Here is a 22,292-nt window from a genome sequence, read left to right as displayed (position 1 = left end):
GGCCTCTGTGCCACTCAGGAAATAGGCCTGTGTCTCTAGCCCTCTCCGGAATGAAAGCAACGGGAGACCTAGGCTTTAAAGATCTGAGTCATTCCTTATAATCCACAGGCAGGTTCTCCCCCCACCCCACTCCCGGGGCACTTCCCCCGCATCCACGTGCACAGCAACAGCCCTTGAACCTTTCCGTCTTCCTGCGCGAAGAAGACTTCATAACTTCTCTGTTCTCTTCATAACAGAGAATCTGAACTTCGGGAACTCAATCTATGCTCGACTAATTGATTTTTACCCTTCTGACTTCTGTTCTTTTTGGATCTAATTGTTCTTCCCCTGTGGATATTTAGAAGTTTCCTAGCCCAGATGCAACAAGCGGCAGCACACCATTTTAAATTAAACAAGCAGACAGACAAAGCCCAGGGGGAGATAAGATCCAGCACCAGGCTGCTCCCGGTTTGTGTTGATGCCCTTGATGAATTACAGCGAAGCTGGATTAATGTCCGGTGCTGCCAGAGACTCTGGCAGTGAGTGATAGGGATACTTTCCCTTTTATTTCTTCACGTATCATCTTCAGTTGTTTATGAAAGAAACTCTAGTATTGAGCATCGCTTTGAAAATCACCCTGACTATTGAAGAACCACATGGGAGAGAAGCAGGTCATCTGTCTACGGGAGGGTGAGCATCTGTGCCTGATGAGCTTACAGGCCAGGGGATACTCCGCTCCAGGCTCCCCCAGGCTCCGCGCTGCCGTGGGCAGTAGTGACCAGCGCACTTGACTTCTGACCGCAGCTTCAAGGTGTCCTTCCCAGAGGCGTGGACCACCCGCCAGGGAAGGGGCCTATTTGTCCACTTATTCATTAATAACTTTAAAAACAGCTCAGTGAAGGTTGACTCTCTCTCTATCATTGAGGCTGTTTGTAGCCAACTTTAAAGATAGATTTTTATATAGAAATATAAAAAATTTTAAAAAATTTTAAAAATATAAAAAAAATTTTATATAGAAATATAAAAATCTATCTTTAAAGTTGGCTACAAACAGCCTCAATGATAGAGAGAGAGTCAACCTTCACTGAGCTGTTAAGATAGATTTTTATATTTCTAAATAACACCTTTTGCCTCACCTTGAGTCTTTGGGACCTGAAGCCTCCGGCTTGCACATGGGTCTCCAGGTTTGAAGGTCAAGGGGTAGCCTGTCTTCTACTGCGGGAAACCTCTGTGACTATCCCTGGAAAGAAACTTAGGATGCTTTGGGATTTCTGCCCCGACTTCCACTTTCTATTTCATTATACATTTTATAAAAAAGCGTAGTGTGGCAGCTGCACACTGTGGCCTTCCCCGCACCCCTCAGTTCCACACATGTCCGTGTTCCGTGCCCAGCCTCGCAGGCACTCGCCAGTGAGCGCGATGCCCCTCTGACTCTGTGGGCACCTGTCCTGGTGACTTTCACACATCCATGTTTTTGCCATGTCCATTAACATCCTTCCATTTCAACTTCGAGAACATTGCTTTTGCCAGAGTCTCTGAATTGCTCGCTTTTTCCTAACCAACCAGAGGCCACGTTATGTGGCATTAACATCATTAAGCGAATGCAGCCAGGTTCCAAACACAAGCTTGCAGTTCTGGTGGACTACCGCCCTGCCAGTCAGACGCCGGGAAGGTCCACCCCTCTCTCTTGAAACCCTCTGTTCCCTCTGAAACCCTCTGCAGGGCCCACCTGCAGCGCTTCATCCTTGGCATTTGCACAGCAGACAGAAAAGGGGCGGGGTTGGCAGTCAGATGACTTAAATTCTCCCCATTCCCTGTGTGACTTTAAGGGTGGGTAAATAGCGTCTCTTCTCATTCGCAAAACGAGGATAGTAACGCCAGGCTTGTAAAGCAACGGTCACAGCGCCAGGGGCCCGGGACGCCAGAGGAGCTCATTAAACAGTGGCGGGGGTTTGCTGTTGCAGAGCCTGGCTCCCGTAATCCCGTGAGACCTAGGTAGTTGCCTCTCCTATCCCGTGGGAGACATTGACGCTCAGAGAGGGTCAGTGCCTTATCCCAGAAACTCAGCCAAGGGACTGAAGCTGAGCTCTGAAGGTCTGTCTCACACCAGCACCTGCTATCTTCCTCTGTCCCCTGTCTATCGCCATATGCGTGAGCACTGGTACTTGCCAGTGCCTCCCTCAGTGTTGTTACAAAGCACCATTCCAAACTGGTCCTGTTCTTCAGATCTGGAAGAAGAGCTGGTAATTCTAGAACATTCTGGAAATGACTCTTCGTTGCAAATGCAGATCCCCAGGAAACTGGCTGCCTGCCACCTCTCTTTTCTTGTAGCTCCAGGTGTGACTGAAGTTGCTAAGCCTTTGTGGGGGATGAGCACCGGCCCATGTCCATTAGCCTAAGTTGGAGGGTTTTAGGTTGCTGGTTTGGGGCCCTGATAACTTATGAAATGTTGTGTAAGTTACTGATGAAATGGAAAACCCAGCTGATTGTTTGTATATCTTGTTCCTTAGGCAACAGGAGGAGGATATGAAAGTGATGATGCATATCATAACGCCGAACTTTTCTTCTTAGACATTCATAACATTCATGTCATGCGGGAATCTTTAAAAAAAGTGAAAGACATTGTTTACCCTAATGTGGAAGAATCTCACTGGTTGTCCAGTTTGGAGTCTACTCATTGGTTAGAACACATCAAGGCAAGTATACTTTTTAAAAATTTTACATGTGTTTATAAAAAAAGAAAGTAATTGTTTGGCGGAATTTTCTGTAATTTGTTAAGTTTTTAAAAAATTCATCAGGGGGAGATGAAATATTTGTTCTGTAGGGTTCTATTATTCACAGTTTTGTTTCTTTATCATTTGCTTACCTAAATTAAAGATTTCACAACATCACCTCTGAGAATATTTTTAGGGCAGTATGCTGTCACTTTCCTCTCAGGAATAGTCAGTAGCTGAGTCTTACACAGGTTATTTAGGAATAGCCAATTTATTATCTACCACTGAGTATGGCCCTCAAGGACCTAGAGAAAGATTGCTTTTACTGGAACTAATCACAAATTGACTTACTCCAAAGAATGGATTTTTTGTGTTTTTATTATAGTTGATCCCTCATCTTGATAAAACCATTCAAAATCCCATTCTTTTCAAAGTAAAAGTACTTGAATCTTTTCAAGTATGTTTGAGGCAGATGTACTGTAGTATTAAATGATTTACAATAATAGGGGAAACTGAGTCAAGTATATGGGAACTTTGCATAGTATCTTTATAAGTTTTCTATAAATGTAAAATAACATCCCTAAAGTGAAAAGGTAATTTTGAAAAAAGATTGCACTCTCATGGTGTATAAAGCTAGACCCTGTGAATGGGAAAAGGTCTGACATTCTTCTGCCTTTATGGAGGTATCTATATGGTTGAAGAAATTATATGTGTGCAGAAAACAGAAGTATAACTTTCCAGATTACTGTGCATCAAGTAGCAAAGAGTATTCACAGCAAAGTCTGCAGGAAGAACTGGCCCTACGGGATTATGGGGGACTTGATCTGTACTATGAAGAAAGCAGAGGGATGAGGAGATCCTTTCTAGAGAAGGGGCAGCTGGGACAAAAGCCCAGAAACATGTCTGGATTAGGAAGAGTGAGGGCTTTGTAGTTGCAGGTTAATCTAGAGAAATCTGAGGGAAGCCATAGTCAGGGACCTTGAAAGTGAAGTTAGGTTGGGGGACCCCAGTGGTTTTGGAATAATGGGGTGTTTTAGGAAAATGTTCTCACAGCAGCCTACAGAGTAGATAAGAGTTGAAAGAAAATGAAGTTAGAGAAAACAAAGCCATTGCTAGAGACCAGAGATATGTAGCTATGGCCTGACTCTGAATGCAGCTAGGTTTGGAGTGGAGGAGAGGAGAGACTACAAAGGGCCTGTGGTACTTGATGATTAGCTGGATAAGCAGCTAGTGAGAAGTGGATGAAGGTAGACTGACAGTGGTCAAGGAAAATGCTGTGTGTGCGAGGGAGTGGCCCGCTATCTACCTGTAATAATGACAGGCAGCCAGCTTCTCATGTCTGACGAACGGAGCTTAGGACTACAGTGTAGGCTGGGGAAAGCTGCTAGGCCGCCAACTCAAGCCAGACCTTTCCTGAGGATGCTGAGAAAGGGTACACAGAGAATGGGGGCACTTAGAGTAGACGGGAGGTGAGGGGTAGAGCTCAGTAAAGATGACATCAAGGAGAAAGCAAGAGAGCAGAGGAGGATAGCAGACTTTAAAGGATCTAGGAAGGACCAGTGGAACTTGGAAGTGGGTCTTTATTCAATGGCTGTAGTGTGTGAGGAAATTAGGAGTCAAGGCATCAGCAAAAGAGGAAATATGGAAGTTAGGACTTAAGGAATGTGGAACATAGTGTAAAAGGCCCCTTTACATTTTGATAGTTCTGTTCATAGACAGGGGGATGCAAAAGAAATGAAAGAAACTGTCACTGATCTCCAAAGAGACCAGGTGGAACCAGGAAGCCTTGATGGACATCTGCGTCAAGGCCTCTCAGGAGTGAGTGAGATTGTACCAGGTAGGACAGGAGAGCAGAGATGTGGGTAGCCTTGAGCCCAACCTTCAAGACTAGGTGGAAATGGGTAGGACACTTGGGCTGACTCCTGCAAACTCGGGGGGAAAGCCATTCCCGGGCTCTTCTAGCTTCTGGGGGCTGCTGGCATTCCTTGGCTTGTGGCTGCATCACTCTGACCTCTGCCTCCAAAGTCCCTGTTGCCCTGTAAGGCAGAATTCACAGGTTTCTATGACCCGGACATCTTTGGTAATCACTGTTTGACCTCCATGGTATCTTACAGTGCCGGAGCTGCTGGCCTGGCTGGCACTAAGCCACTCAGGTGAAAAGATCCCTCCACTCAGTACAGAATAGGGCAACCCTTTTGCAGGCAAGAAGACATCACCCTTGCTTGGGTCCCAAACCCACATTCCCGTCCCTTGATGCATCCCCAACAAGGTGGCAGGTCTCTGGTTTCTGGAGCTTCCATTTTCTTCTGTTGTTTTCAACACTCTTCTCCTGAGGCCTTTTTTCTTTACAAGTCACATGACCTTTTGTGCTTCTTGGGTTCACTGAACACAAGCTCAATATCATCGCTGCATAGGGATAATTTCTTTCAGTTCAGGATGTGATGAGAGTGCCACGCCTTTCCTCGCCTTAGAAAGAAAGGGGCCACAGTTATGCGATTGGCTCAAGGTGCAACATGTGGAAAGTTGTGGGAATAGATTTCAAGCCCAGGTCTTTACCCTTTGAGCTGGTAACCTCAGCAGTGCCCCTTGCAGCGTGATGGCTGCTGTTCCTTCCCAAGGCCGTCTGTTAGTTAACAGCTTTCGGTGATGTGTTTTTTAAAATATAATCTTGTTTATTAGATAATTACAACTGTTCCTCTCAGAAATGTTGGTGGGAATTCATACTTTATTGGAAATCATCTGATATTTTTAAAGATAACTGGGCGAGATTGTGCCCCTTTCTTATTAAAAGGGAAATAACTGGTGTGAGAGTGTTCCTCTGTAAAATTGCATTAGACCTGCGGTTTCATTAAGTTGGACTCAAGTGATCTTGTATATTATCATTGCTTTCAACAGCCCTTCAGAAGTGCCTCAAATTAAAATTGTAAACAGAATTTTGAGGAGATACTTAAAATGCTCAAGTAAATAAATCTGCTCTAGTCAGTTTTTAAAGCAATGATTGTGATACAGAAAACTGGTATGCCATCAGGCCCCGGCCTGTCCTTGCCACTGTCCACTTACCTTAGTTAGTGGTTATGTCAAAAAATAGTACATTTAAAAAAAAAAACTTTCTGTATATGACACCTTTCACTCTTAGTCTGTCTTTTCCTTGAATTAATTAAAATACATACATATTTCACTTTCTTTAATTTAGTTAAAATGACATCACATGTGTATGTTACATGGCTCCTAGAATTCTGGGAACCCCAACATGACATAATGTATGTGAATGGCTGTCCGCACGTGGAAAGATGGCGCCTCATACACTGGTTGTGGGGATATGAAATGGTACAACCTCTTTTGAAAACAGTTGGGCACGTTTTCTTTTTCTTCAGACAATATTTTTGATATGCCATCAGCTTACAACACTATCTGGGCTCTGGAAGTACAGCTTCACACCCCAGTGTGTGTGCACACCCCACTGTACCCCCTACCAGAGTCCTAGTGCCCTTCCCCACTGTCAGTGACCCTCTCTGCCCATTCTTCCCTCCACCTTCCTTTACCCCTTTGGTAACCACCATATTTTTCTGAGTCTAAGTTGTTTTTGTGGTGTTTGTGGTGTTCCAAGAGCGTGGGTTATGTTTCCATTTCTTTGTGTCTTCTTTTATTTCTTTTAACAGTGTTTTGTAGTTTGTATAGACCTTTCACCTCCTTTCACCTTTCACCTCCTTTTATTCTTTTTTGATGTGACTATCAATGAAATTGTTTTCTGAATTTCTCTTTTTTCTAATTCATTATTTCCATATAGAAACAACAAATGTTTGTGTATTCATTTCATATCCTTTACCTACAATATTCATTTATTAGTCCTACTACTTTTTTGGTGGCATCTTTAAGATTTTCTATGCATATTATTAGGTCATCTGCAAATAGTGATAGTTTTACTTCTTTTCCAATTTTCAAAAAATATTTGTAATTCTAAATATCGGTCCATTTCTTCTAGTCTGTTCCATTTGTTCGCATATCGCTGTTCGCATATCGCTGTTCGTAGTAATCTCTCATGATCTTCTGTATTTCAGTAGCTGTCGAAACTTCGCCGCTTTCATTTCTGATTCTTTTCATTGGAGTTTTTGCTCTTTATTTCTTAGTGAGCCTAGATAAAGGTATATCAATTTTGCTTATTCTTTCAGAGAACCTGTTGTTGGTTTTATTGATATTTTGTATTTTTTATTTGTGTTTCATTTATTTCTGGTCTAATTTTTATTTCCTTCCTTCTATTGACTTTCACTTGCTCTTTTTCTTAGGTCCTTCAGATGTAAGATTAGATTATTTACTTGAGATTTTTCTTGTTTATCAATGTGACCCTGTATTGCTACAAAATTATCTCCTAATACCACTTGTGTTGAATCCCATTGAATCTGACAGGAATGTGAAATGGTACAACTGCTTTTGAAAACAGTTTGGCAACGCCTTGAAAAATTAAATAAACGTACAGTTACCTCATGATCCAACCATTGCAAGCCTAGGTGTTTACCCACAAGTACTGAAAATTTATGTCCCTACAAAAATGTGTATGCAAACGTTCACAGTCGTATTATTCATAGTAAACTGGTGCTAAAACACCCAAATGTCTGTCTATTGGTGAATGGATAAATAAAATGTAGTTTATCCACATAAGGAATTCCTTTAAAGGGAAGGAAGTGCTGTCATGTGCTGCAACATAGATGCACCTCAAACTTGATGCTAAGTGAAAGAAGCCAGATATAAGAGAGTACCTATTAATGTGATTCCATTTATATGAAATTTCTAGTAAAGGCAAAACTACCAAGACAGAAAGCAAATCAGTGGCTGCCTGGGGCTGGAAGCAGAGATTGACCTCAAAGCACACGGGACATTCCTGGGTGGTGAAGTGTTCTACTACTGGATTGTGGTGTGGTTGCATGACTGTAAATTTATTTTTTTAACTGCACACTTATGATGGATGATAAGTTCTGTGGTTTATATTTATAAAGTACTTGTAAATACCAAAATCATCCCCAAAGTGATATCTTAACAACATCTCTTTATAGACATAAATTTCGTGGTGCTTCTCAGTCTCAAAATTTTATGAGAAGGTCATCACTTTATCTTCTGGTACCTGTTCTGCTGTTCATGAGCCACATACAGAGTTTATATTTTGTCAACTTAAAAGCCAGAAGGTGATTTCTGTTATGCCTTGCCTTTAAAGTCCTGAGTGGACCTAGTGGACGTTGCTAATATTGTTACAGGGCAGGGAGAGGGGCAGCCTAGACCCTGCAAACCTGCCTACTCTAAATAGGTTCTGCCATCCGCCGCATCAACATAAGAACATATGAGACTTTAATGAAAAGGAACTTTAATACAATTAGGAAACAATACAGGAAAGGCAAAGAATATAGTTTCTAAATCAAGCACCCAAAGTTACCCATCCCCTCGTGGGTAAAAGTCCACCCAAATGGGATTGGCCCAGAGCAAGGCCCCAAAGCCTGCCACAGGTCTAAAGCATCTTCCAGTGGGGACCGGAAACAACCAGGTTGTTTGTTGAAAAGGATCAGAACCAGACAAGTCTGGGAGGAAAAGAGCAAAATCAAAATCAAGACAAAAACTGCCATTGTCACCTCCCCAAGAGTCTCACCCACATCTGTGTCACCTAGTCCATGACCAAAAGGCAAGCGCAGTTTCTTCACATGTCTTTCGGCTGCATGTGCCTCCTCCAGGTCTCCTGGCTTTCCATCTTGCTTCCTTCCGGAATTCCTCAGTCTCCTCTGCAGCTTCTTCTCCCTGCTCAGTTCCACCCTCCTTTTGGGTGGGGCAGGAAACCTGGATACTCCCCCTTTCCTGGGGAGCACCCTGTTACAATATGATCACCATTATGGGTTGAATTGTTTCTCCAAAATTCATGTTGAAGCCCTTAGCCCCCAGTACCTCAGAGTGTGACCTTTGCAGATGCAATTAGTCAAGGTGAGGTCATCTTGGTGTGGAAGGGCCCCTGATCCAACACGAGTGGTGTCCTTAGGAAAAAGTAGAATGTGGGCACATCTCAGACTTATGGCTGCCGGACCTGCGAGCCTGGTTCTATTTCAGCCACCCAATCCGTGTGGCTGTCCCGGCAGCCCTAGCAAATGAATACAGTCATGTACATGAAAACGAATGTGAGGTGCACTTAGGCTTCCTGTCTGTTTGGTTTTGGTTTTGAACACTTGGTTGCATTCAAGTGCAGTTTCTGTGGCAAAACGTCACCAGACCCTGCAGCTCCTGGTGTTCCATTTGCAGGACTTTTATCTGTTCTGAGCATTAATAATACTTTAACATAGCACTTTTTCTAGGGTTAAACGTGCTATGTTGAAATGTAAGTAGCACCTCACAGAGACCTACTGACGCCTCTGATTTTCTTTGGCAGCTTGTGTTGACGGGTGCCATTCAAGTAGCCGACAGAGTCTCTTCAGGGAAGAGCTCGGTGGTGGTGCACTGCAGCGACGGCTGGGACCGCACGGCCCAGCTGACGTCCCTGGCCATGCTCATGCTGGACAGCTTCTATCGGAGTATTGAAGGCTTTGAAATCTTGGTACAGAAAGAATGGATAAGTTTTGGACATAAATTTGCATCTGTAAGTAAACAATAAAGCAGGGTTTTTTTTTTTAATGTCAGATCATAGCTACTTGGGATTAAAAAACTAGTTGTTAAACATATATTTACTTTTCAAAAATCTGTGGAGTGTAATAAGCTTAAAAGCTTTTTAAGAGATAGGTTCATTCATCTCTACTACTGACAGTTACACTGTAAAGTAACACAGAGTCTGTGCAGACGTGTTAAACCAAGATTGCAGAGGAGGAGGAGGCTAGGAGAGTGATTCTTCCCGGACTAACGGTGTCCCTGTTGGAGCCAACTCTTTTATGGAAATGCTGCACTGTCAGTTGAGGCTTTTTTGTTGTTATTCTGATACATGTTTTAGAAATGGAAAGAACCCAGTACAACTCATATTTGCAGGTGCCCTTGAGTGAGCATTTATAACAGACGCCCGACGGTGCTCATGGAGAGGCCGCGCTGGCTGCACAGCACCACTGTGTAGCCTGGTCGTCTTCATCCCAGCTTCCTAAGGGGTGTGAATGGCATTCTCAAGTAGGAATCAGTGTTTAGTAAATGAATGAGTGGTAAGGTTTTTGTCTTGTTTTTAAGAGAGAAGAACTTACTTTTCATTATTTTAATCACACCCTTTTGGACATAGTTTCCAGTCCTGGAGCATAAGGTTTGCTTCCTTAGCAGCTCGTGACGTACACTGCAAGGGCCTCAGGGCAGCGTCCCGCTGCCGCCCAGGGCTTGTGCAGACTCTTCGTGTGAAGTCCTTGCAACAGTCACAGAGGGCGCTGAGGCCTTGCCAGCTTGTGTCGGTATTTTACAGAAGTATATAGGCTTCATTTCTTTCATACTTCAAAACATTTTGTTATTTTCTATGTTGCCGTGGAAAAACATGCTATTTACTCTGGAAGTAACTCAGCAATTGGGAGACAGATTGCTGTCTGCTGGTGCCACATTGTGTGGGTTATATGCTTTCTCAGTTCTGTGCCCCCAATTTAAAATAATCTTCATCAATCCATTTCAGAGAATAGGTCACGGCGATAAGAACCATGCCGACGCTGACCGCTCCCCCATTTTTCTCCAGTTTATTGACTGTGTATGGCAGATGTCAAAGCAGGTAAGGGGACGTAGGTGGCATGAAAATACATTCAAGCAGATCTTTAAATATTTTGACGTAGTAGCTGGGATTTGCCTGAGAATACAGGATAGAGATAGAAATGAAACAGCATAGGCCGTGTGCCAGTGAATAATTGAAGCCGTGTGATGGTTACATGAGGGTTGATTTTTTTTTTAATTGTCACTGCTATTGATATGTGCAGAATTTTTAAAACGTTTTTAGAATTCAGTATTTAACTATTATCTCTTCTAATGGAGGAGCAATAGAATTGACAATACCACATGGTCTCGTTTGTTCTACACTGGCCTTTGGATGTAGGCACGTGAGCTAATATCATATCTTAAATAATTAACCTCTCCTGCATGTCTTGTATACTCAGAAGAATCCAGAAAATTGGTGTATTTTCCTCTTTTTTCCATTACTTGCTACTAATTTCAAGGCCTCAGTCCTTTGTAAAGCTCCAACAGATGAGATATTGGGTGTGCAGTTTGAACCTGTGCTAACCTTCATGGAAGGATCTGAAAACATCTAGGCATGCCTACAAATGCATCGTTTCGGTTTAATAAAAAATCCGTCCCAGGCTTTCATGCTTTGTTTGCTTGTTTGTTTCCGTCTAGTTCCCCACAGCGTTTGAATTCAATGAACGGTTTCTGATCACAATTCTGGATCATCTGTACAGTTGCCGGTTTGGTACTTTCTTGTACAACTGTGAGTCCACTCGAGTAAAGCAGGTTAGTGAAAATGCCACCCTTTATAGTTAAAGGCTCCCTGTAGTGTAACACGTCTGCCATGCTGTACGGGGAATCAGGGAGCTTGCCTTGTGGTCGGTGCAGACTCCGCGCCCCCCCCCCAGCCTGGGCATTTTCACGTCAAATGGCTTTCGTCAGGTGTTCGGTGTTCAGTATTCACTGCACAGGTGAACATTGGCTTTGCCCTCAGGGGAGTAGGAATGGTTTTAAAAGTGTACACGTTCTCCCGCCCAAAATGCCACAAAAATGTCAGAAGGGGAATTTTTTAAAGGCACAAACCCACAAGCAGCAGGAAGATGAGGAGACATAGCAACAGACGTTTGGAAAGCTGAAAAGCCAGCAGATTGTGGTAAACAAGTCAGCTGGAGAAAAGCAGGTGCCACACAGCAGGGGGATGCCAGGGAGCAGCCCTCAGTCAGAAACAGGGCTCCCAGGTGACTCAGGCATGAGCTATAGCAGGCGTCGGGCAAAGGAGAGAGAGAAGATAACCTGAAGGAAGGTGTGTCTACAATAGGCAGCCAACTTCCCCTCACCCCTCTCTACCTGCTCTGGAGCTGAGGCCTCTGACATAGGTTTCTTCTCAAGAGAAGAGGGTAAGCGTGGGTCTCAGAGCTGGGGACCTGAGTGCCATCAGGGGACAAGGTGAATGGAGAAGAGTGGGCCTCTGAGAGCCCTGCTGGCTTCCTCTGCTGGCTTCAGGTGGGAGCATGAGAGAACCTTCCCCTTTGGCGGGGTGGGGAGAAAACAAAACCCCCTGCACTGCTGATGGCACGGCTGCTGTGGAAAGCATGCCGGGGGCTCTTCAGAAGGCTAAATATAGAATTATGATGGCGAGTTTGTATGTATGTATGAAAATAGAAGTTGCAACAAAACCTTGAACACACTAACTACGCCTGGCAGCAGCACTCCCAACAGCGAAAAAAGTCCAAGCAGCCCCAGTGTCCACCAGGTGACAGCTGGAGAGACAATACCCAAATGACAGGAGTTCTAGAAAGAGAAATGAGAGCGGGAAATCACCGAAATAACCAAAACTGAAGTATGTGCCTGCCAAGGAAGGCCCTTCTCTGTGAGCCTTGGGAATACCAGCAACAAAGGAAAGGTCTTTCCTCTCCCAAAGAGAAAAGGAACAGGCTGTTTGCAAAAAAACGGAAATCAGAAAGATTGGTTCCTTCACAGCAATGTTGGCAGTGTAGGACTCGGGAGAGCCTGGCCTTCAAAAGTTAGGTAAAGGGTTATGGTTTCCGCCTCGGCTCCCATAACCAGCACCGTGTCAACCAGAATTGAGGTCCAGCACAGATAGTCTGACACACCAGACCTCTTGCTCCCACACCACCCTCTTTCTCTGGAACATACCTGCGTATCCACTCCACAAAGACTTGGGGTAAGCGCACCAGACAACCAACTTTCTCTCCCAAAACGAAACTGGGAGGCCTGCAGTGCTGCGTGTCTTGACAGATGCTTAAGAGGTTGGAGGGAAACTTTGGAGTTGAGTTAATGATAATGGCCCCCAAAACGTCAGCAAACAGAATTGGCAGCTGTTCAATCAAGGGAAAGCAGTCCCAAAAATTGCACAGGAAGAGAGAAGTCATGGGACTAAGCGAGTACGTGCTTCCCTGCAGCAGTGCGAGGATGACAGAGGGGGGCCGGCCACAGGCAGCCTCACAACAGGACAGCAGACAAGCACTAGGAGAGCATGTGCAAAGACTCAAACAGATCCATTTGAAAAATCAAACACAGTTGCTTCTGGAATGAGGCTGCCTTTTTCATAACAAATCATGTGGAATTATTTGACTTTTTAAACAATGAGGAGGTATAAAAATAAAATAAGCAAACTGTTCAACACAATGTGATGAAGATTGTGGCATCAGAAACGTACAGTTTGAAGTGGATTCCAAGCAAGGCAAAGTTCTGCTGTTGTTATTGCCTTTCACACTTAGCAGTCTCTGTCTTCAGTGACTTAATTCAGGCTCTTTAGCTTCCGGTTTCGTCCCTTGTTCCTTCTGGTTGAAGTCAGTGCTAGGAGCACTTTCACATTCTGCCTTGGCTCGTGCTCATAGTTGTACTTTTCTTTCCCAAGCTTTGATTTTTTCCTCAGTTTATGGTCAAAATTGGTTCAAAAAATCCACACTACATAACATTTCACAGACACCTTTGTTTTGTTGAGGTAATGAAAATGTGATGGTGGCCGATATCAGAATGTTGGCACGATGCAGACGAAGCGTCTGGATGGTTCATTAAAATGACACTGCATCTAGTGCCTACTATTGAGGAGACACGGGCCACGATTGCGTAGTTGAATAAAAACAAAAATGAAAAAAGTCAGTGGCATCTCGCAAGCACTTTTTCTTCCTGCTGAATTAAAAAGAGCATCGCGCTCGTCTGTGTCAGTTTTTACCTTGCCAGGAATAGTCTTCTCAGGTCAGTGAACTAGCTGCATTCAGCGTCCCCTGCAGCCCGTGCCCCTCTGGGCAGCAGTAGTGGCTCTCCAGCCAGGCCATTATCTATGCAAATAGCGCTAAGTGGCTGCCTAGCACTCACTGGCCCTGGAGGCTTTTTGAGCTATTATGGGGATAATGTGAATGTCTGATTCAAGTTGCTGCTGCAAATGGTTTGTGGATTTGTGTGTGTTTTCACTTAGGCCTTCTACTTTTCTTTCTCTGTAGAATGTTCCAGAAAGAACCGTTTCCTTATGGTCGCTGATAAACAGCAACAAAGAAAAATTCAAAAATCCCTTCTATACTAAAGAAATCAATCGAGTTTTATATCCAGTTGCCAGCATGCGTCACTTGGAGCTCTGGGTGAATTACTACATTAGATGGAATCCCAGAATCAAGCAACAGGTAAGCCAACTGGCCACCTGACCTTTACTTCTGAACAGTGGCATTTGTTAGGTTTTAAAAATATTTTTAGTACTGAATATTAGGAAGGGGATGGTGAATATCACGAGGGGGCTATCAGACTAAAAAGTCACACTTGTTTCTAGACGCAACTTTAATTAAAACTTTTCTTTAATTCCTCAAATATATATGTCACTTGGTGCTAAATCCCTCTGCCCACATGAATAATATAGTTTTTACTAAAATGTGTCCTGATTTTAAATTTGGGGAAATTTCCAAGTATTGATAGTCCACGATTTCCTTTAGTCACTTGAAGGTGCTACCTGTGATAAGGCAGTTGTTTCCAGTGACTGCACTTAAATGAGCCTTCAATAAATAAACTATTTTCCCTATCTGCTCTGTGAGTGTGGACTAGAGCGGTGGCATCAGAGGGCTTTCTGCTGAGGGGCTGCACTTGTCGGGTAAACAGCCCTGGTCCACCGTTGTAGAGCGTGGCCCCTGACTATTGAGCAATCAAGACTGGAAGTAGTGATTTTTTTTTTTTAAGATTTGTTTATTTATTTATTTATACAAGCACTGGGTACAGTCAGAAGCGCGGGAGGGTGAGAGAATTCACCAGAGCCAGAGCGGGGAGCAGAACAAGCAGACTGACGAAATACACTGCTAAGGGGAGCAGCGGGCGGCAGGAGAGGTCTGTTGCACCATGTGGGACCCTCGCCGGTGGCCGGGGATTGAACTGGCACTGCAGAGGCTGTGGGCAGCTTCTCAACCCAGCGCTCAACCGCTGCACCACCGGGGAGGCACTGGAAGTAGTGAATTTTGAGGCAAAAGACGCCACGTTTTCTTAAAGACATGCTCAGGCTTCCACAGAGCACAGCCCCCCTTACCCCAGATCTGAAGGAAAACACCCCTGTTTGGAAAGGCTGGGAAATCACCCCTCTGTCAGGGGACTCCTTCCGTGTGCCATCCCACTCAGTCTTGGCGACTGCACTTTGCATGCTGGGCTACCTGTTCTTGTGGACAGTCTTGTGTCCCGCCACCTGGAATCGGTGGCAGGGCCTGGACTGCAGGCTACCACTCAACCCAGCAGCTGGCCACACGCCAGGCCTGCTCTCTCCTCGTTGGGCCAGTGCCTACTTCAGGCTGGCCCTATCATGTCAAGGTCTGTGCTGCTGCCTTGAAATGCTTTTGCGATGTAGCAGAGGTTAGAGTGTGTGGGCTTTCGGGAAATGACAGCCTTCCGGGCTGGCATGCACACACTTTTTACTTTGGGATTTGAGAAGCACATGGAGGAGGTTTACTCAGCAGTAGTTCCAGGGTTTCCAACATGAAGAGAAAGTGGGAATTTTCCAGGGTTCTAAGTACTATTACAGAGGACATGTTCCTTTTCTGATTAAAAATATTGTGTGAATGAGCACTGTGTGTGTCCTATAAGTCAGCCTTCCCTGTGCCCATCCTGGCTCTTCCTGACCAACGCAGGTAGCAAGTATCCTCCATTTCTGTCTGTCCTACCATCTCCCCTCCCCCTTTTGTGCTTGGAGCAATTCTTGACATTCAAGGAATTGGCAGCAGTTCATTTCTGAATATAGAAAGATAATGATGATTGCAGGCAGGCTTGAAAGGGGTGTCATTACTGTGATCTGACTGTCCCCCTTATTCTCACAGAGCACCATGGAACTGGGCACAGGAGCTGGGAGCACATGTGCTTGGTAGAGGTTTTTATCTTGAGACTGTTAATGGTCTAGAGTATGGTCTCTGAAATTGACTCACAAAAGAAAGTAAATTCCTTCTCTATGTAGAGTCTCTGAGCGGGATGAAGGGTCCAGCACGAACCTGCGTCCCCCACTTTGCATTTTCATTTGCCTGAGACTCAGTGTTACCATGTGCCGGGCAGGTGGTCCCTGCCCATGAGGGGCTGCAGGCTGGCAGAAGGCCCAGGAACATCAGCGATGATCCTTCTGCTCAGGGCAAATGCTGCGGTAACAGTGTGAGCCACATGCAGTGGACTCCTTAAAGAGCTCACGTAGAACGTGTTTTCATACAGAAACATGACAGTCCGGTCACACAGCACTTTCAAAATATATAATGTGACCCAGAACAATATGCTTAGCCACCTAACAGGTGGTTGTGGAGTTGTGTGCCCAGGTGGGCGTGGAAACCATTACAGGGTGCCTCAGGCTTTCATGACGCAGTGGTGCCTTGTCGGTGGTGGAAGGTCCAGCAGCATATGCAGCCCTTCTGCGTGGTGAGCTGCTAACCTCAAAAGCAGGCAGGCTTCCTGTGCTTCTAAAAGCAAAAGCCAGATCTGAGGCTTACAGCGGGGGAGGGGGTGTTAAAAACTGGGGTGGGACGAGCACGAGGGTTATGGTGATGGTTCACAGGCGGTGTGGGGGTGGGAGACTGACGGGGACCACACCTGAGGGGAGAAATCAAACGCTGGACCAAAATGAACAAACTGTGAGAAAATGAAAAATTAATGAAAGAAAAATAATAACAAAAAATAGCAAAAGCCACCACCCTACTACAACACACACACGCAGCAGAGCTGCTGGGAAGACCAGCGTTTCCACTCGGCGAGCCTCAGTAAGCAAATTGGGCTTTCATTTACCATGAGAAAGACAGTCGCGCCAAAGCAAGCGTATCAGCCTCCTTATAGCCTCGAAAAGGACCTTCACCTGTCAGTGACTCTCCCATTATACTTTGGGGACCCCGGCACCCCACGTCGCTGTGAGCAGGGCTGCATCGGGCGAATTCACGTCTGCATAGTGTTGCCTGAGGAGGCAGCCAAGGCCAGTCAGGTGTCAAGGGCTGGCCGGCGTGGGGTGGAAGCCACTTCTGAGAAACGGTAGAAGGAATGTGGGTAGGAAAGCGGTTGGATCCTGTGAGCCGCCGCGGCTTGCTGACTGCCCGCCTGCTGGGCTGGGCTGTGGCTGGCACAGGCTTCAACAGTCATTTTCCCAGTGACCTGTCAAGGTGTGGCATCTGAAGCCACTTGCCTTTCCATTTCATTCCTGTTCGTTTGTCTTGGTGTGCGCTTCCCAAATAGACTGTTTGCTTCTCGCACATCCTCTACATGCTTTCTGTCTATAGGCTGATGACTTCTATACATTTTGCACCATGATCTCACTGACTCATCTTATTCCTAGTAGTTTTGCATCTACTTTCTGGAGTTTGTAATGATACAGCCACGTCATGTACAAAGTGATTGTTTTACCTCTGATTTCTTTTTTTTTTGTCAAATCATCACTTGGTGACACAGTAACTGCTCCCAGTAGTCATCGCCTGAGAGAGGGCAGCTTTTAAAAAGCCAAGGGGATTTCAGGGACGAGTGTCAGGAAGCATTTACCCTGCTGCATGTCCAGGCCTGTCAGACACAGAACAGAACCCAGAGCAGGCACGGAGGTGGGAATCCTGGCAGGAAGAGAAGGCAGCATTGGCACACAGGGCCGGGAGTAGCCCTTCTCAGGCTGTCGCACCGATCGGCAAACCCAACATCACGTGTCTATGACAGAACTCCCAGTGTTCCCCCAACTGGCTCCACCCACCACATTCCCCACTTCAGCACTTGGTGCTACACCCCAAATCCTTTTAGTAGAGTCATCCTTGACTCCTGTCTGTCACCCCACTTCCCCACATCCTTTCTCTCAGGAGCCTGCTGGGCTTGGACTCCAAACACGACTGACCAGTTGTACCGTACCCTTCCCAGTGCCCCAGGGCCGGACACCTGCCCTTGTCCAGCGTGACTGCCTGACTCTAGCCCACCCCTTACCTCTCTGACCTCCGGGCCTCCTCACCTACAGCTCTCTCTCCGGCACTGGGTGCCAGGCACACCAGACACTCAGTTATGCTCTCGGCTCCCAGTCACCTCTTGGTGACTGCACCCCACCATCCCGACCCTCTTACCCGGCTCTGTTCCCTAACAGAATTCCTCACCTTCCAGCATCCCCTGTAACTCCCGGGATTGTGATGTTGTCTGTCTGTCTCCCCCTGCTGGAAGATAACTGCCATAAACACGGGGATTTGTACCTCCTTTGTCCCGCCAGGGATCCTGAGCGCCCAGAACAGTGTCCAGCCTTCAGTTGACTAGAGAAAAATGGGCAAAGGAAAGGAGCAGTCTGCACAGCGTTTGCTGGGTGCCAGGTGCTTGAGCAAGTGTGCCTGTTCTGATGCCATATGCATGTTTCTGGAAAACCTCACGTTTTGCAAAGTCACCCAGCAAGGAAAAAAACAGGGTTATAGAGAAAGTAGAATAAGGAGATCTCTCCAAACCTGTACACCTTCCAGAACTCCAAGGAAAGCAGCAATCCCAGCAGAAACCCAGTAGTTTCATCTCAAGATGAGATCATCCTGGATTTAGAGTGAACCCTAAAATCCAGTGCTAAAGGAAGGCACCTCCACAGACTTTTAGCTTCTTTCTTAAGGCCTTCCTGTATTGCTCAAGCTTTCTAGAAGTTGACCCTTGATGACTTCAAAACATGACTGTGCTGGCAAAGGAGTGCTCTAGGGGACTATTTGCCTTATAGCCTGCCTGGTGGTGATTACGGCACTGGGGACCTACATCAGGATTTGTCGACCTGAACATTTTAAGATTTGTGCACATTATTATCTCTCATTTCTATCCTGGCACACACAGGTTAAGTGTGAACCTGCTGGGCAGTGGAGAATCGCGGTCTTTTCCTGCGTGACTCCAGCCTGGTGCTGCCAGCCCCCCATTCTCCTTTGACACAGGCTGGAGTAGCAAAACAGGCCGTGGTGGCCGGCTTCACTCATGACGACCCTGAGGTCCATGCTGCTTCTATTCCCATTTGACAGAGAGGGAAATGGAGGTCCCCAGAAGGTTATATCACATAGCTGGTGAGAGGCGGACCTGGGATTGACCCCGAGGTCATGGCTCCCAGCCATGCCTCTCTGTGAGCAACGACACCTGAAGAGGTGGCTGGAGCAGAGCCAGGCACACCGACTGAAGCTCCCAGGGGCGTCTGTGCGAGAGTCATGAGAGGGGGAAACGTTGACTGTGGCCTGCCCTCGTCCTGGGGAGCACATGGTGCTAAGGCATGAGTGAGCCATCACAGCGCCACCTTGAGAGCCATTTGACGATGTCTAGTGAGGCCTAAGAGACCTTATGTCCTTGACTAGGACATAAGGCAAGGTCCCCCCAGGGGACCTTTCCTCGGTCCCCCCAAGAAAAAAAACCCTCTGAAGAGCACAGACCTGCGTGTTGGTCCGTTCACTCCAGAGGGAAGGGATGGGTGGGACGGGGTTCAAAGCCATCACATTGGTGAGAGTCACTAAGAGCGTGCCACCACTGGCGTAAGCGTTCTCAAATTGAAGACTGCATTTTTTGATTCCGGGTACCCCTAGGAAAATGGGCCTCCATCTTCACGGAAGAAGCGGAGGGCCGTGGGCCTGGGGACCGGGCATGTGGGAGATGGGCTGGGTGTGGGACACTAACATTTCAAAAAGATGGGGCCAGGGCGAGGCACTGTGCACTTGACTCACTACTTCTTAGTGGCAGAGAGCTGGATGCAGCCTCCTCCACGTGTGCGCGCTTTTACACAGTGTGGCTTATGAGAGGCCGTGTGCATGTGAGCTGGGCAGGTGGGGTGGAGGCCTCAGTAACGGCTTTGTGCTTCCCCCAGCAGCCCAACCCTGTGGAGCAGCGCTATGTGGAGCTCCTGGCCCTGCGAGACGAGTACCTGAGGCGGCTGGAGGAACTGCAGCTGGCCAACTCCACCAGGCTCCCCGAACCCCCCACATCGCCTTCCAGTCCTTCCCAAATGATGCCCCATGTGCAGACCCACTTCTGAGAGGGGCCTGGCCCAGCGAGGAGCTGGGTGTCCAGTGAGGCAGGCACCTGCATTTGGCCCTGTGCACAGAGTAGATGACCTGACTGGCCTCCATGTAGAACTTGAACTAACATGCTCTTAAACTCTTGAATATGTGCCTTCTAGAATACATATTACAAGAAAACGGCCGTGTCTGCATGGCTGTCAGAAGACAGGAGCCAAGATGGGGTTTTAGAAAATCCTGACACGTTTCAAAGGCAGTTTTTTGAAAAACAAAAGTTCAAATTTCATTTACCTCTTTAGAAATATGAGGTATGCAGTGTGTGGTTTGTGGGCTGAATTGGCATGATGTTATTTTAAACGAACGGGGCAAAATCTGTGTTTGTGAAATGGATTTTCCTCAAGCTGCTCCTAATAGTTGCTTTGCATTGATAGAAAGTGAAGCCTGATGTGAAAGACCTGTTGACTCTGCCAAAACCAAACTGCGCCCAGCTTCCCAGGCATTCTCCAAAGCAAGGTGTCGAAGCAATCGCCAAGCTTGTCACTACCTTAAATCTAAAATAAGCGACTGAAAGAGAAAGGGCTGTGCAGACGAGCTTTCCATTGTTGTGAGAATTTCGATTATGAAGTATTGTCCCTTATTTTCAAGAGAAGCATATTTTTATATTAAAAAAAAAAAAAAGATGGGGCCCAGTTAAATAGGATTTGGCTTTCTTTTAACTTCGCCAGTTGCATTTTCTTAGTGCTTCCCCTGCCACCATAGTCCTGGTGGGGGTCGCCCCTCGTGCAGCACCAGCCTGTGTCAGGCGCATCAGGCAACATTCTCTGCACAGGTGACATCCCCCCAAATTGCTCTGGTCAAAGCAGCTTCTCTGCCGTGGAGGGCGGACCTGTAGGACGTGCGCTGTGGACCCAGCGTCTGGGCTGGAAACGAGCCCTAGGTGTCCGCTTGGGGAGCGTGTTCTTGGAAGTGTCGTGTTTTTTGCGTTTCACTCTAAGCGGTGTTGGGTGCCCCCTCCAGATGTGCTTAAAAACTGGTTCTATAAATTTTTACTTGAAGTACCCGGCAGTTTGCTTTTTCATGTTTTGTTGTTTGTTTGTTTGTTTGTTTTGTAGTAGTAAATAAAACTCCAGATGCACAGTTCTATTTGATATCTGAACTAATTCATTTAGTAAGTATATTTGTAAAAGTTAAGGCTAGAGTTAAAACCACATGTTTTACAATGATTTGTAAAGGACTATTTATAGTTAATATGGTTATGTTTTCAATGAATTAAGAGAGATTAAATATATCTTTGTAAATTATTTTATGTCATAGCTTAAATGACCTACCAAATAAGACATCTCAAATATAGTAGTATAATGTATGAATTTTGTATGTATAAGAAATTTTATTAGCTATTCTCTTGCTTTTTGTAAACGCTGTAAATATTTCATAAATTAACAGTGTCACTCCATAAGAAGAAAAAAGGCGAATACTAATAGTTTAAAGGATTTTGTGAAATGCCATGAAAAAGTTTCCCTGGCAATAATGACTAAGACCTGCTGTAATAAATACCTGAACTAAACACAGCACTCTCTTCCCAGGGTGTGGCTGCGTCTGTCTCACATGCATGACGCCATCTTACCTTTCCTAGGTTGACTTCCTGTGCTCTCTCTCTCCCCAGCATGCTGGTAGGTGTCCGAATGCGCCGATGATGACGTGCAGTGACATGCAGGGCAGAATTTACCAGTCCCAACTGTCTTTATTAAAAAAGGGGTAGGTTGTGTGAAAGTGCAGGGCGCGGGCCTCAGCGCCCGCCTGGAGGCGCAGCAGTGGCTCCGAGGGAGTGAGGCGCGCGGCTGGCTGACGGAGGTGCTGAGGACCAGGCAGGGTAAGCCCCACGTGTGTCTCTCTAGGTGAGACTTTATTGATTTTTCAACTACCACCACTTCGGAATGACATTGTTTAACTCTGTGCATCCTAAGAATGTGAAATAGTTACAGCTCTAACCTAAAATTAACCACTTCTTAATCAGAGTAGGACGCAAATGATAAGTGTCTTTTAAAAATGATGAGTATTTGAAATGCTTTGCGGAGTTCTTGGACATTGCGGTGTTTGTCCTCACTTCAACCTCCCAGGGGGGGGGGGCGGGCGGGCATTCTGTTGTCCCTTTATCCCTGGTTGTCAGCTGAGGAGCATGTCGTTGCTCCAGAGGGTCACCCACCTGCCCAGGACCCCAGTGCATCAAAACCCACAGGGGCGGGATAAACAAATGCGCTGTCCGTCCCCCGCTGGCCCGCCGGAGGTCGGCCTTGTGCAGTAAAATAGAATTATCTCTGCCAGGGCCAGCCCTGCAAATAGTTTGGAACCATGTATGTTTCTGATAATATAACAGTCTTTTTCCAAATATAGTCATAGCACTTTCTGATCTATTTTTGATAACGCAGCAAAGTTTATGCTTATGCTTTTGGGGAAGGCATACTCACAGGTTTCAAAGGAAGCCGACTTCTCATCAGCCGCAGCCTCTGCCGAATGCAGCTCTGTGGATCCAACC

The 22,292-nt window shown here is 46.0% G+C and overlaps 1 protein-coding gene across 8 annotated transcripts in view; it reads left to right on the top strand.

The window, feature by feature from the left end:
• Positions 1-21,512, top strand: part of MTM1 (myotubularin 1) — a 70,624-nt gene extending 49,112 nt beyond the window's left edge. For 7 of the 8 annotated variants that reach the window (XM_037511832.2, XM_054695507.1, XM_054695506.1 and 4 more), the window contains 6 exons: positions 2,490-2,675; positions 9,091-9,297; positions 10,291-10,383; positions 11,001-11,114; positions 13,796-13,972; positions 19,609-21,512. In XM_037511832.2, coding sequence (XP_037367729.1) covers positions 2,490-2,675; positions 9,091-9,297; positions 10,291-10,383; positions 11,001-11,114; positions 13,796-13,972; positions 19,609-19,776 — 945 coding nt within the window. In that variant the 3' untranslated portion in view covers positions 19,777-21,512. The remainder of the gene's footprint in view (positions 1-2,489; positions 2,676-9,090; positions 9,298-10,290; positions 10,384-11,000; positions 11,115-13,795; positions 13,973-19,608) is intronic. The other variant, XM_037511828.2, reaches the window with a different exon arrangement.
• Positions 21,513-22,292: the final 780 nt, after the last annotated feature.

This window comes from Talpa occidentalis, unplaced genomic scaffold (genome assembly GCF_014898055.3).
Source record: "Talpa occidentalis isolate TD23 unplaced genomic scaffold, MPIMG_talOcc4v2.1 talOcc4.15, whole genome shotgun sequence".
Taxonomy (NCBI): domain Eukaryota; kingdom Metazoa; phylum Chordata; class Mammalia; order Eulipotyphla; family Talpidae; genus Talpa; species Talpa occidentalis.
This window is presented reverse-complemented; position numbering and strand designations above follow the sequence as displayed.